We start from the raw sequence: 15,070 nt of genomic DNA on the forward strand, positions 1-15,070 counted from the left end.
GCTTGGAAAATACTCTGCAAATTATCTTTAATCAAGGAGCAAGAGCTGAACGTTCATTTCTGATTCTCGAGAGAGTGGAGGAGATAGATGAGGGAGAGAGGAACGACAACCCACAAATCTCACTCTAACCCTTGAAATCAACATTTGCTCTTAGCCCAGGCACCAACCCATTGATGACTAAACAAGAACCACACATATCACATATGTTTCCTCTTTCAAAAAAATCGTTTTAACAATAGATGCTAATACTGGAACAACCTAAGAGTAGAAAACAATCAAAATTCTCTACATGGTTAAAACTATAAAACTTCAAAAACCCATCACAACCTCACCTCCCCTTCTTCCCCTCCATGTTCTCCAAATCCATACATCTCAAACATCCATACATTTCAAACCCATTTTAGAATCCTCATTTCCAATTGATCATCTCTATCACAGTAAGAATCCCTTGAAGACTAAGCTTCCCATCCCCATTTTGAGCGGCCTTTCCCTTGTTTTTTTGCAAGGGCTCCTGTAAGTCTAGCATTCCTCTTTTTTAACATAACAAACATAATCATTTCAATGAAAACAACTATATATTTAAGAAAGTCATTGCACGCCTACATGAGTCGGGTCAGGTTTCAGTGTTTTTTTTCTTTAAACCCAATCCTAAGCAAGTTTGTTTGGGTCAGGTTTTTCCAATCTAAAACCTGATCCAATCCGTGACTTCAAAACCCGACCCAGGTTGATTACGGGTCGATGCGGTTCGGGTAAAACCCGACCCAAGTTCCAACCTTATTTGAGACTAACGTGTGGTTTCGGGTTCTTAAAACGAGCTTCGTGTAGGAGATGATATTTTCACCCCATTTTAGTACGTTATAAGGGGGGCGAATGCGTACTGCAGGGGTGGTGAAAATATCATCGCCCTAAATAAAAAAGAAACTAAATTTCTCCCTTAATTTTCCCTCCTCTTTCTCTCCAACCTTTGTATTATTGTAAAAATGTGCGCGGAACGAATGAGTTCGAGACTCGGCAAAAGATCCGTGAAAGATCGCCTTGGTACCAATTTCAACACTTGGAAATTGAACGAAGATCTTCAAACATCGATCAAAGGGTAAAATTCGATCCCATTCTGTTCTCTATTTTGATCATATTATCCTTTACGGCTTTCAATTGTTTGATTAACATCTCAAGCGGTCCAAATAGAAGTTTTTTTTTTTTTTTTTTAATATTTAGGTTAAACAAAAGAATCAATTTTCTTTTTTTCTTGATGTTGTAGAAAAGATCCGTGAAAGATCGCCTTGGAAGCATCTTCAATAATCAATCTGCTATCAAGCGGTAAAATTTGATTAAACTCTGTTAATATTGTAATCACCCTCCTTTCTTTTTTAATTATTGGATTAAGATCAGAATCCTCGTAGTGTGAGAGAATTTTTATTCAGGTTAAACAAAAGAATCAATTTGCCTCTTTAAAAGAATCAATTTGCATTGTTTTTTGTTTTCTTCTTGGTCGGAGTATGAATTAGGGTTTTCTTTTCTTTTTAATCATCTTCGTAGTGTGAGAGAAATTTTTATTTAGGTTAAACAAAAGAATCAATTTGCCTTCTTTTTTCTTTTCTTCTTGTTCTGTGTACAATTAGGGTTTTTTTTTTCTTTTTAATTGTCGTTGTGGTGTGAGAGAATTTTTTTTAGGTTAGACAAAGAATCAATTTGCATTGTTTTTTCTTTTTCTTTTTTTCTTGCTTGTTGGTGTACGAATTTGGGCTTTATTTTTCTTTTTAATTGTTTCTTTATGTTTGAATGACGTGTTTGACTACACTCGAAATTAGGAATTGTTTTGTATTGAATCTTTGGAATAATAAGCGCTCTAATGGATTAAGCTGATGCAACAAAAATCAAGTGGCTTATTGAAAGATCCAATTGATGACAAGGGGATCTGTTTATTTATTTTCTTTTGAAACTAGGGGTGTTGAAAGGTAAATCGCCAGGAGAAGGGATCCTCCAAAAGGATCATGCTGGCAATTAGCAAGCAATGTTGGTTTCCTTGGTGACATTTTGATGTTTCCTTTTTTCTGCTCCATGAAAGAATGTGATGGCTGGCTCGAAAGCTCCTTTCAAATGGTTATAAAAGCATGATGTGTCATAAAGAGCTCGGGGCTGAGTCACTGAAACTCTCTGGGTTTTACACGCTATTGTAGCTATTAACTGTTCCACACACTCCATGGCATGTTGTTACTATGGATTTGGTCCTTGGGCTGCCTAGGAAGGCTAGAGGGCGTGATTCTATTCTTGTTGTGGTGGATAGATTTTTGCGGATGGATCATTTTATTCCTTGTAGCACAACAACTGATGCCTAGCATGTGTGTAAGTTATTCTTTCGGGAGATTGTTAGACTTCTCTGGTTACCGACTTCCATTGTATTAGACAGGGATATTCAATTTGTTAGTTATTTTGGAAGATATTGTGGAAACTCTTTGGAACCTAGCTGAAGCTTTCCTCGGCGTTTCATCCCCAATCTGATGGTCAAACTGAGGTTGTTTATAGTAGTCTAGGTGACTTGTTGAGGTTTTTTGGTAGGTGACTATCCAGGTATATGGGATTTGTTATTACCTACTAGTGAGTTTACCTACAATAGCTCGGTTAATCGGTCTACTGGCAAGAGTCCCTTTGAAAGTGTTCACAGGGTCACCCCTCGCCAGTCTATTGACCTAATTCCTCTACACCGTGATGTCTGTTCCTATAATTCACCCGATTCTTTTGCCCAACACATTCGTGATTTTTTGGTAGGTAAGTTGGGATCAAACTTACAACCCCAAGGTTGAGATACAAAGCCTCAACCATTGAGCTATAAGCCAATCCCAACACATTTGTGATTTATATGCTGATATACGTTATAAAATTGCTTCGAGTAATATAGACTACAAATTTGATTCTGATGTGCATCACATGAATCTTGAATTTAATCAAGGGGACTGTGGCATGATTCTTGTGTGCCCTGAGCGCTATCCCCGCCATTCATTCAAAAAGTTACATGCTCGAGCCATTGGACATTTTTCGTATCATTCGTAAGTATTGAAATTACCTGCTGATATGTATCTTCAAGGTGAAAGACCTTATTCCTTATCGAGGTACCTTTTAGCCCCTACTTTGTCGAGAAATGTTTCTATAGGTTGGACTGCTAGCTCTTCCGTTACAGCCCCGATGCATGTTATTCCACCTATCCCATCGCATTATGTCGACCAGATCAAGACTATACTTGCTGATGAGACTGTCTCTTCATGCCATGGCAGATTCCAGTGTTATCTTGTCAAGTGGTGTCGATGGCCTGATTCATATGCTAATTGGCTTATTGAGGAGGAGCTTCGCTGCCTTGACTCCGACCTCTTGGAGAAGTACCACCCTCTTCACTTTCCGAAGGAGAGTTCTTTTCAACCGTGAAGAAATGATGGGGATTGTACGCACCCGTTTCAGACTTATTGTAGGCGCGTACTTAAACCGGGGTCTGATCAGTGGGGGGCCCCAATAAGTGGCATAATTGACCTTTAAAGATTTTATTTAAGGGCCTTTCATGAATGCTTTGGATCACTTTAAAAATGTGGGCCCACACCATTTTTGGCGCTCGAGAGCATATAAGCTTATATGCGCTCGAGCGCACAAGCATTTATCTCTCTCTCTCTCTTTCTCTCTCTCTCTATATATATATATATATATATGATTTGTGATTTAGAGCTCACAAACACAGGATATATGCATACACAGGATATGCATACACTGAATCTGAATCCTTATTGCTGTAGTTAGTGCACCATTTTTCACTTATATTTTGTGATGAATCATGGCTGAACCAACGATGTTCTTCATGAATTTTTAATTGTTTAGTTGTTGTCCTGCAGGCAACACCAAATTGATACCAAGCGGGATCATGATTTTTCACGGGAGATAATTCAAAGTAAACATCAAAGTATGGATCTTCTGCAGCATTCATGTATAGTGGATCTCTGAAATCCAGTTTGTTTTCTGATGTTGCTCTTTTTGTAACCTTGCTGCTTCAATCTTCAGTTAGAAGAGGCGTTCCAGACAATTTGTCATCAATGGTTTTGCAAGAGGACCTCCCCAGAAGCTCCAACAATCAGACTCCAAGCAATTTAAGGGAGATGCATGGAAAAATATTACGGATTTCCAGACTCGAGCACACAAAGCCCATCTCATCTGGTATGTCAAATATTGGCAACCTGGGGAAGAACTGCCAGTTCCCCCCCCCCCCCCCCCCCTGATGTTACTCTTGTTGTAACCTGCTGCGTCAATCTGCAGTTAGAAGAGCTGTTCCAGACGATTTGACAGCAACAATTATGCAAGAGGATCCCCCTAGAAGCTCTAAAAACCAGGCTATACTTTTAGGCATTTCCAAACTTAACCAAACAAAGGCGAACCCATCTCTATTATGTCAAATATTCACAAATCTGGGGCAAAATTACTTTCAGCACAGAAACCTGTGACTCAGTCTGCATCTATACCGAGTACCACGGACCAGACAAAAAAGGTATGGTAATTTCTAGAAATTGCCACTTCTTGACTTGTTTACACTGCTTAAACTAATCACATCTAAGGGCTTCATTTTGGCAATTACTTAACATCATCTATGCTATGCATTTTCAATTGATATCTCACCCTTTGTCCCAACTGATTCAAGGAGGCCATCAATTTTATGTGCGAAGAGTGTTGTTCAAATAGAGAATCATTTGTGTTCTTCAAAACTAATAAAAGCCAATTTCTCAACTTGATACTTGGGAAAGTTTATTAGCTTCCGTGCAATAACTGTCCCATTTATCTTATTTGATTTGAAGCCTTTATATGAGGATGGCCAATGCTTTCCATCTTCAATCTGCATAATAAACCTTATCTGGAGAAGCATTTTCTGTCACTTTAGCTTGCTAGTCATTGCTCATGATGACCAAGTTTGTTACTTGTAAGCAAGGTTTTAAATTTCGGTCCGAAATTTCAGATTTCAGTGAGGACTGAAACTGAAACCGAAACCGCCAAAATCTACCAAATTTTGGAAATTTTGGAAATTTAGCTGAAATTTATGATAAAATATTAAATTTTTAATCCTTTACAAAATTTCAGCCGAAATTTCGGACAAAAAAAATGACATTTCGATTGCTTGTACTGAATTTCGGGATTTCGGCTAAAATTTCGGTTTCGGTGAGGACCGAAATTACCCCAAAACCGAAATTTAAAACCTTGCTTGTAAGAGATTGTTTATAGTTAAACTTATATCTTCTCATTTATGTATATAGGATGAGCCCCATCCTATATCAAAAGTGACATATTTGTTATATTTGCATGTTTCTAGTTTCCACACACACAAAGCTTCTTATGGGAGTGATTTAGGACTGGTTAAGGGAAAATAGACTTAAGATTGCTGATTTTAATCAGTGGTAGGGTTAATGACTAAGATTGAGGCCTAGATGAGAAGTTATGGTGTAAATGAATACCAGCGGGTTTCTAGAGGGTTCGGGAATCGTTTAAGTGGACTGTTGGGGTTGATTGGGAGGAATGGAAGGCAGATTTATGGTGGCCAGTTCAATGGACGGCAGGTTTATGGTGGCCAAGTGGATGGGAGGTAGGTTCAGGATTATTGCTAGTGGATTTAGGGCTGTGGTAATGGGATTTAGGACTGAGGGTAGGATTTAGAACTGTGGGAAAGGATTTAGAACTGTCTTTTGGGATTCTAGACAGATCAAGAAACAATCAGGAAAAAGGATCAATGGTTGGGGTTGTCGGCTATGCAAAGGCTAGGAAAATAGGCTGGAAAGGTGGGTAACAAAGGTGATGATTGGCTATGTTGGTGGCAATGGGAGGCTAATTTGTTGAACAACAACAAAGATAAAGGTGAAAGATCAAGAGCTGTAATAAATATGATAAATTAAAGAAGAGAGTTGAAGGGGAGAACCTATAATCACTCTAGGATTCCTAGCAATCACACCTTGGCTTGGAGCATCTTACTCCAAAGCATGCAAGGCCTACATATGTATACAAACGAAACCCCATGATCAGGTGGGTGTGGGATAGTGGAAGTCCACTTCTACTACAACTCTATAACATAAAACCCATCTTATGTTGCCACTTGGACGAGGACTGTAGGCTTGGAGCATCTCACTACAAAGCATGCAAGGCCTACATATGTATACAAACCAAACCCCATGATCAGGTGTGTGTGGGTTAGTGGAAGTCCACTTCTACTAAAACTCCATCTTATGTTGCCACTTGGACAAGGACTAACATGGACCCTAAACTGACTAAAACATGGGACTCTTTAAACAGAACTTCCATTTAAAATATGGACTCTAAATAAACCTCACGAATTGTTGCTCTTTCCCTCTTGTTGCAAGGTGTATGTGGGCCCACATGAATCACTTAAGTGGGTTAAGTGAATTAAAGGGTAAAGGGGCCATATGGTCCCCGGTACTAGGGTTGCAACTCGGGTCGGGCAGGTCGGGTCGAGTTTATTTTTTTAAAACCCAAGATTCCTAAACCCGGCCCTACCCGAGATAAGTTTTCGGGCGGGTCGGGCCGGGCTGGTTTTTTTACACTCAATATGTATCTTAGACATTTAGAAATGAAAAAAAAGAAGAAGAAGTATTCGCCCCAGCCAAGAATCAATGTCTTGGAAATTTTGATGATATTCAGAACAGAGTCTTCAGCAGGTCAATTTTCAGACTGTCCTCTTTAATCTTCATTCTGTGTTTGGTTGCACTAAGGAAGCAGATTTTCAAGCATCAGAAGTTTTGAAAAGCAAACCAACATAGCTCACGTAGCTCTGAGAGTCTATGTACCCCCTTCAAGCCCGAGTGAATGGCCGTAATTTGTGGCGCCGTATTGAATTGAACTAATCCATGCTAGGCTGTTGAAAACTTGCTAGTGAATGAACAGATATTATCAAGGTGATGATTGAATGCAAATTAACTGGTCTGGTAAGATTTTTTTTTTTTTTGATAGGTTTGAGAAGCAAAGTCTCAACCATTGAGCTACAGGCACAATCCCATGGTCTGGCAACAAATTACCATTGTGAGGCTTGGAAGGAAACTGAAGATTAGTCTGCCAAATACCTTCTTTACAGGGGGTGCGAATTATCCTATGGGGTGCGAATTTATCATCTCAGAAAATATAGAATAGATGAGAAATTATAAGATGAAAGGGTGTACAAACACGTAAAGGGAGAGAGAGAGTAGATTTGACTTGTGAATATCATATCGTTTCGTACTAAGCCAGGTAAAAAGTAATGCGGGTTTCATGGGCATTTCAAAATAAAACGCGTACTAACTCGGTATGAGAAGTAATCAAGTAGCACGCTTTCTCGGGTTTCCAGGTTTCCGGGTTTTTATCTATTAAACCCGAACCGAACCAAGAATATCTCGGGTTTTCAAAACTCAAACCCGACCCAGCCCGAGACCCACCCTTTTTAAACCCAGCCCTTGCATTTTTCGGGTCGGGTTGACGCGGGTCGGGTAAAACCCGGCCCAAGTTGCAACCCTACCCGGTACTAGAGAAAAGGACCTAGTGAAGGTCCCCACAACTAGAGAATCTCCCACGTGGGCTCCACACAATCATCTTCATGCCAAATCAAGATTTGGGCCTTGGAATTTAGTCCTTGGTGTATCCTTTGGTACACTTTCAAAGGCTGCTTCAGAGTTCTATCAGGTAGTCATGAGGTATGCTCTCCAAATACTACGAACTCCCTTCTTTCTTTTTCTTCTCTTCTTTCCCCTTTCTCGCTTCTCTTGGATTGGGTTCTTTCTCAGACCTTTTTTCATCCCTTCTTTTACATTAGGATGGTATCAGGGCACTAGTTTGATCAACATATTCCTTTCTCGTTTCAATTTTCTTTTCCTGCTAGTTTTGTCTATTGGAAACTCTATATCCTTCCTACTTCATTTGGACCACAAGATCTAGGTTTTTCCCATTGATTATGCACAGATTCCCTATGATGTTCTCCATGCTGATCTAATGGTGATGTTTCACAAACCGCAGTAGAAAAAGATGATACATCAAGGTGTCCATCAAGAGCATAGAGAAGACCTCGAATTGGAGACTTCTTGATGGACCCTAGTAGTCAGTGATCAACCTGAAGATTTGCGTGTACATATGAATTGGCCAATGAAACTTAAATCATAAAAGAGTTCGGTTTGTTGATGGATAGTTCAACTTCCCACCAACCTTTCATATAGCCCTGGTTCCTGTAATTACGCACCATCACCATCACTAAGATTATGTTTTGTTCAATGGACATATGATGTGTATTGTAGGCCCAATAAGTGGCATATTCGCCCATTAGAACTTTTAGGATTTTTATTTCCATGTCATTTAGTTTCTAGGACTTTTATTTCCATGCTTCAGTTTTTTAGGGATTTTATTTTCCATGTTATTTTGATTTCCAGGTTATTTTAATTGCCTATATATAGGCCTCTTGTATTAGGGTTTTTAGAGTTTTGGTGAATTAATGAATTGAGATCAGACATTCTCCCCTTATCCCTCTTCTTCTTCCCTTTCTCTTCTCTTATTCTTTTTCTCCTATTTCTCCCCTCTAATTTCTTGTCTTCCTTCTTCTTTCTTCTAATCTCTTCCCCTTCCCTTCTTCTACTCTTATTCTTTTCCCCTTCTCCTTCTCTTTTCCCCTCTATCTTCTATTTCACCTACGCTGGGCCACATCAATAATCCAACAGAAGCTTTGGACTCTGGCGGCTATGTGCGCCTTACAAATCCGTCCCCATAATTTCTTTTCCACGCCATCCATCATCAATATCTGAAGGGTGAAAAGTCATTAGAATATTTTACTTCCCAGAACCTACAACCTCATCTATTGAAGGACAAACATCCTCCAACAGACCAAAAAACCTGTGTAATCTGTTGAAGTTTGAATGCTTGAAACCACCCTTTCCCTTACCATCTCTGAATGATTTTACAATTTTTATCTATCTATCTCTCTCCCTTACAAGCCTAAATAAACCCAAGAACTCATGACCTAATGGACGGTCTCTTATCCAAAGATCTACCCAAAACATGATCCCTTCCCTTTCTTCCCAACTTACTCTCCCATCCTCCCTTTACTTTCCTGTGCTTCTCCTTTCAGAGGCTCCTCATCTTTCCTAAATCTTCCAGAACTGTTTACCCAACAATGCCTTGTTTCCTATTCCCAATCCTCTTCTCCCTACACGTTTTCCGATTGTCTCCCAATTCACATGGTGTTTACACATTTTCCCTTCCTCTTTTCCTTGCAACAAAAAGTCCCTTTTCAAAGGATAAATAACCTTTCTTTTGCCCTGTTAATTTCCTCTCTACCTTCTACACTATAGGAGTTCAAAGAGAGATTCCTTTGGAATTTGAAACGCCACAGGAAGCCCCATGTACCATTATGGAAGACATCTCATGTTTCATCAAAGCAAATCAGCCTAATCTGCGACCTTGTTCTTTGGCACATTAAATTCCCTCATACTATTCTTCCCCACGTATATGAAAACCAGCGTGCCGGATACTTTTTGGTAGTATCTTCCGTATCTTGGTGCCTATAGTTATACTACATTCTCTTAATGTCCCATAGTTCTTTTAAACATTCAATGTGGGATATCATACTGGTGGTCTGGTAAGGATTCAGGCTTATGGACATGCCAACTCTTGCCCAGTGTCCATGCTTGTATCCATTGTTTTGAAAATCTTACGATTTACGGTTCGATTTACGATTCTTAGACAAAACGATTTGAATCGCATGATTGAATCTTAGTTTGTATGAATCTTACGATTTTTTATTGAATCTTACGATTCGATAGTAAATCGTATGATTCATACGATTTATGCGATTTATCCAAGTTAAGTTTTGTATAAAATAAAATATGTCTTTCTTTCAAAAGACCTCATTTCCTTTCTACATTACAAGAAGTTTGAAATCCCTCTCATTAGAAGGAAGAAGACAGAGGAGAAGTAGGACTTCGAATGAATCGAACCAGTCGAGCACAAAGCATTTGTTGAGGGCATTTGTCGAACGAATCGAACCAGTCGAACACAAAGCATTTGTTGAGGGCATTAGTCGAACGAATCGAACCAGTCGAACACAAAGCATTTGTTGAGGGCATTACTCACATCAAGGTGGGAGTCGAAGTGGGAGACTACCATAATAAGGACAACATTGATTCCCGTCTTTTATGATTGATATTTGTCATGTGATGTTTGAGACTTTGAGAATTGATATGATCTTGTGTGTTTTTTTAAAGATTATTAACCAAGATGCATGGGTTTGGATGAGAATGAGATGATTAGCAAGTGTCAAGTTTGTCACCAAACAATTCATATTACGATATTGAATGCTAATCATGGAAGTTTCTATTTGAGTTAATGAATTTGGCTGAAAAATGAATAATTGGCCAATTTTATTCTTTAATTTATTTTTATTTTTATTATAAGTAGTTTTTATATTTTTGAATGAATCTTACAATTTACGATTTACGATAAAATTTGTACATGAAATGATGAAACTCTATGAAGCAGGACCGCAAATATAGATACCATGGTAAAATTTCCAAGGGATGAAGAGGTGGAGGGATTAGATCTTGGAACTTGTTATTCCAACATTCTCAGGAACCCATTGTCCTTACAGGACAACTGACCCTCCATCTATTATGGGCATAAATGAAAGAATTGTATAGCCCAGTTGGCAGGTTGTGTTCCTCATTTGCCATTTCTTTTCATTTTTAACTTATTCAATCAAGTTAAGTAATACCCTCTGGTTGCCACAGGGTAGCACATAATATCTTGGCATCCTGATGGAAGGAATTGCAGTACTTTTTACTTTGTTTTTCTCTTTGGATAAGAAATATTACATTACAGTGTTAGACTGTAACATATCTGTCTCTTCTTTTGTTCATCTGAACCCGTTTGTGTTTGCCAACCAGAAAAGCAAGAAACCTGGGCAGTTTTTTTTTTTTTTTTTTTTAAAGTTCCTGGTCAAGCATTTTATTCAGTCCTTTGCTGTAGGCTGAGTTGACGGTGGCAGCATTTCTTCAAAGACTAGGCTTAAGCAAATACAACTTTACATTTCAGGCTGAAGAGGTCATATCGTTATTCCGATTTTGTCTCATAAATACTCATTCAGTTTTTTCTACTTGTGGATGTCCTTTGTGTGACTGGGCTCGAATATTGGCACTACTTGCTTTGCATATTTAAGAAGCTTAATCTTTAGCATTCGCAGGTTGACATGTTCGCATTAAAGCACATGGATGATCAAGATCTCAAGCAAATAGGATTGCCTATGGTAACCAAAACTCTTATACTTTACAATAATTTTTTTTTGTTTGCACCATGATATTTTTTATTTTCTTCCCCTTTCCGTCTGATGTGATGCATGTGCACGGCTATGTTAAATGGGTACATGTAAGAGTATTGGAATCCGACACAAGTATCATGTGTTGAATTCAGCAGATTTCAAAAAAAGGATTCATGGATTCCGCAATATATTTTCATCTATTTTTAAAAAGTTAATACTTTTAAATGGCAATAAGTTACAACATAATATATTGAGAATTTAAATAGATTAAGCAAATATAATATTTCATTTCCATATAAAATGCTTACTATTAAGGATGGATAAAACTCAAAATAAGTGGTAACTGTAAATTCGTATTAATAGTACTCAAATAAGTAGATAATAAAAGTGTTCTATAAGTGTCACATTTGAATCCATGCACCTCTTTTTTTCCTTCTCATCTGATGTTTTATCCTCAGGGACCGAGGAAGAAAATTCTTCTTGCTCTTTCTTCTGCAAAAATGCGGAAAAGTGACCACATAAGGCACAGCCAGTACTCAGAACAACGGAAAAGCATTCTTGAGCTCGTATAGATCCTATTCTGCTAGTCTGATTAAGGCATCTTCATTCTGCTGGCAAAAGGTAGAAACCTTATCACATCTGGTTGCTGTGTACAATGTGATACAACACCCAGACTAACCATCTCATCTTGTAGAAAAATTATGTTGTTTCTTCAAATCTGTAACCTTTAAAAGCTAATTAGAAAAGTGTAAAGGGGATAGTACCATTATTGAATCAACGCTGTTGTCTCCGTTCACGAGGTGGCTGGTTTGAATTGCGGCGGACCAGCCGTGAAAATCCTTTTGCAATGGAGCTTAGCAAATCCCATGTAATTTTTTGAATAAATGTTTTATGGGATTTGCTAGGGACCATTGCAGAAGGCATTTCGCATGCCGGCTGTTGCATGAATTAAAGAAATAAGACAAAATCTATTGAAAAGTGAGCCTCTGTGTCTTCTCTCTCATGCAACAGCCGGCCCGCCTTCTCCAAAGGTCTAAACAATTCAGTTGTTAGGCCCCCAAAGTAATTGCATAATACCATGAAAATCATCTCAATTGAATGATTCTAACTCTTCATTGCTATATGATGTAGTTTATAAGGTTAGGATCATCCAATGAAGATGATTTTTGGGGCACAGTCTAGTAATAGTAAATTGGGGCCCAACAACCGAATGGGCTTCATTTTATTTTTCAAAATATATACTCATCTACAAACGAACAAAATATACATACACCGGGGTCCACCTATTATATGGCATCTACATGCATGACATAGTTGAGCCTCAACATAAATAGACTTTGCCCCAAAATATGATCTCCACAGGATGATCCTAACCATCCAATCAAATACGACGACACTATTTAAATCTCTACTGGTCGAAGAGTTAGTATCTCCATAAGGTAATACACTTTTATGGTGCCCACCTGCTTCAAAGATCTAAATCATTCATTTTTGGGCCCTACCAATGGTTTTTGCTCAAAGAGGGAAAAGTGAGGGTTGTGAGAATAAATTCGGCTGGGCCCCACCCTTGGAAGATCTAACATATTCAGTAGTTAGGCACTGTGAGAGAGAGAGAGAGAGAGAGAGAGAGAGGGGGGGGGGGGGGGGGTGTTCCAACTAGGGTATTCCATAACCCTATCTTGGGTTGGGTTGGGTTAGGTCGAGTCAAGTCTTTATAGGAAAACCTGAGATTCATAAACCCGGCCCTAGCCGAGATAGTTTCTCGGGGTCATGTTGGGTTATTAATAGTCAGCTTACTGTAGTGATTAATTTCAAAGATTATATAGCAAACAACAAATCTTCACACCAAAAATCTCTAGATTTAAGTTGTCAGGTGCATGAATTTACGAAGGAAACTACGTTTTCAAGTCACAAACCTAATCACTTCAGTGAGAACAGTTATATCAATATACTTGAATATAATTTGGCATGTAATTTAAGAAAATCATAGCACACCGAAACTAGTCAAGATGGTTTTGGGTTTTTCTTGTTTTTTTATTTAAACCTGACCCAACCCTAGATTGGGACTAAACCCAAAGCCCGACCCAACCCAAGACCCATGATTTCTAAAGCTGTTCATCCGAATTGAGCAGCTAATAGCATCCTTTGGCCTGTGATTAGAACACGTCGTACAGTTTCATTGCATCCATCAAGATCAACGGCTGTGATTATCATAGATCCCCACTATCTTTTATTTACACTAATTCCAAATAATTTCTGTAAGAGGGAGGGCAGTTTGGTAATATCGAATAGAAAAAATACATATGGGCATTCGAATTTGGTTAGAATTACAACTCTACAAGCGCTCCCTTCGTGATTTTGTCGAATACTTGGGGCATTTAAGTAATACATTCCTCTTTGGCAGTTTCGGAGGAAAAAATATGGCTCTTTTCGAAGTTGATTCTGTAAGAAAACGACGATCTTTATAAATAAAATCTTATAAAGATAGGTTTCCCATTTTATTAGGGGCCAGATAAATTCACACCCCCTCTAGGATAATTCGCACCACTTTTAAGGTGAATTATCCTACAGTGGGGTCGAATATATCATCACCCTTTATTTGTTACCCCCATTTTTCACTTAAGGGAAATGATATCTACGCCAAGTGTTTTGATAAACATGCGCTCAACTTGTTTTTCGTCTAGCATTTGAGCCATACTGTAACCTTCTTCAACGTCCCAGACAAAAAAGCTTGCCAGCCAAGCAATATGATCACTAGAAGTCGTGCCCACGAAGGTACTTGCTCCGCTAGAGTTCCTCCGGCGGGAGGAAACTAGCTCCCCCACATCGAAAAATCTCCACCTTCAACTAGACCTCCTCCGGCCGGACTTACACTCGAACAAGTCATGGGTGCCTCAACTGGACTTTTACGACAGTACCACGGATCTTTTTAAATATTTCTGACTTTTCCACCAAATCATGACCTTTTATGGCACGTTGGATGCGGTCATGTGTACCGCCTTCTCCTCCATCTTGAAAAAGTTTGCTAGCTGGTACTCCGGGCTACATCTAGGCTCCTTTGCCTTCTTTCAAGGGCTTGGCCGAGAGTTCGTCGCCTCTTCGCCAATAATCGACTCAGCACAAAACTACGGATTCCCTCATGGCCCTTAAGCTAGTAAAAGGGGAATCTTTGAGAGATTACGTGGGTCGATTTAATGTTGAGCTATCTCATATCATAGATGTAAACCAAGATGTAGCCATTAATCTAGCCCCGCCTTCGGCATCCCCCTCCTTGCGATTAAGGTTACGACTTCGGGCATGGGCAGCTCCCATAGTGTGACGGGCTTCGTATAATGAATCGAATTGTTGATTGTGTCATAAAGACCCTTATGCCCACGGCCCAATCGACCCCCAGTAGGAGTATGTGCCTCTAGAAGATCTTTCATACTGTGCCCAATCCCTAAGTTAGTTCTATACATATGTAATGAATAAATAGGAGTTAATATCATTCCAATTGCCATTACAAAAGGTGGTCCTCCGGCCATCGGGAAATCAATCCATTATAAAAATTATATTTGGGATCTATTTTTGAAATGAAGAGCTATAAGGCCCTGTTTGGATACCCACAAGATTTAGATTTGGATTTCTCACATTTGCAGTTGAAATTTGTAAATGGATCTACTGCACCAGTGTAAAAAATCTAATTTCCAAATCTGTTCTACAAGACATTATTTAGAAATCAAAATTTATGGCAATTGCTGTCACCCTCGCTGCTCTTTGACCTTGATGGAGCAGCAG

General features: G+C 38.9%; 1 protein-coding gene across 2 annotated transcripts; it reads left to right on the forward strand.

Annotated features, from left to right (window-relative positions):
- Window positions 1–278: 278 nt before the first annotated feature.
- Window positions 279–12,078, forward strand: LOC143846105 (uncharacterized). 2 transcript variants are annotated; one of them, XM_077354522.1, is made up of 8 exons: window positions 279–1,093; window positions 3,873–3,928; window positions 4,039–4,191; window positions 4,291–4,377; window positions 4,461–4,519; window positions 11,005–11,079; window positions 11,219–11,281; window positions 11,752–12,078. In XM_077354522.1, the coding sequence occupies exons 1-8, from the start codon at window positions 981–983 to the stop codon at window positions 11,863–11,865; spliced, it is 720 nt and encodes a 239-aa protein (XP_077210637.1). In that variant the 5' UTR covers window positions 279–980; the 3' UTR covers window positions 11,866–12,078. The 2 variants fall into 2 exon arrangements, with proteins under 2 accessions (XP_077210637.1, XP_077210636.1); XM_077354521.1 differs by having other exon boundaries at window positions 281–1,093; window positions 3,873–3,940.
- Window positions 12,079–15,070: the final 2,992 nt, after the last annotated feature.

This window comes from Tasmannia lanceolata, unplaced genomic scaffold, assembly GCF_043159265.1.
Source record: "Tasmannia lanceolata isolate RefF3 unplaced genomic scaffold, GAP_Taslan_0.1 ptg000015l, whole genome shotgun sequence".
Taxonomy (NCBI): domain Eukaryota; kingdom Viridiplantae; phylum Streptophyta; class Magnoliopsida; order Canellales; family Winteraceae; genus Tasmannia; species Tasmannia lanceolata.

Excerpts from the sequence above, each read along its gene's own strand:
- LOC143846105 (XM_077354521.1), top strand. The coding sequence starts at position 981 with ATGTGCGCGGAACGAATGAGTTCGAGACTCGGCAAAAGATCCGTGAAA. Across the intron at positions 1,094-3,872 it reads CTTCAAACATCGATCAAAGG|GCAACACCAAATTGATACCA; the intron begins GTAAAATTCGAT and ends GTTGTCCTGCAG. Across the intron at positions 11,080-11,218 it reads TTACATTTCAGGCTGAAGAG|GTTGACATGTTCGCATTAAA; the intron begins GTCATATCGTTA and ends TAGCATTCGCAG.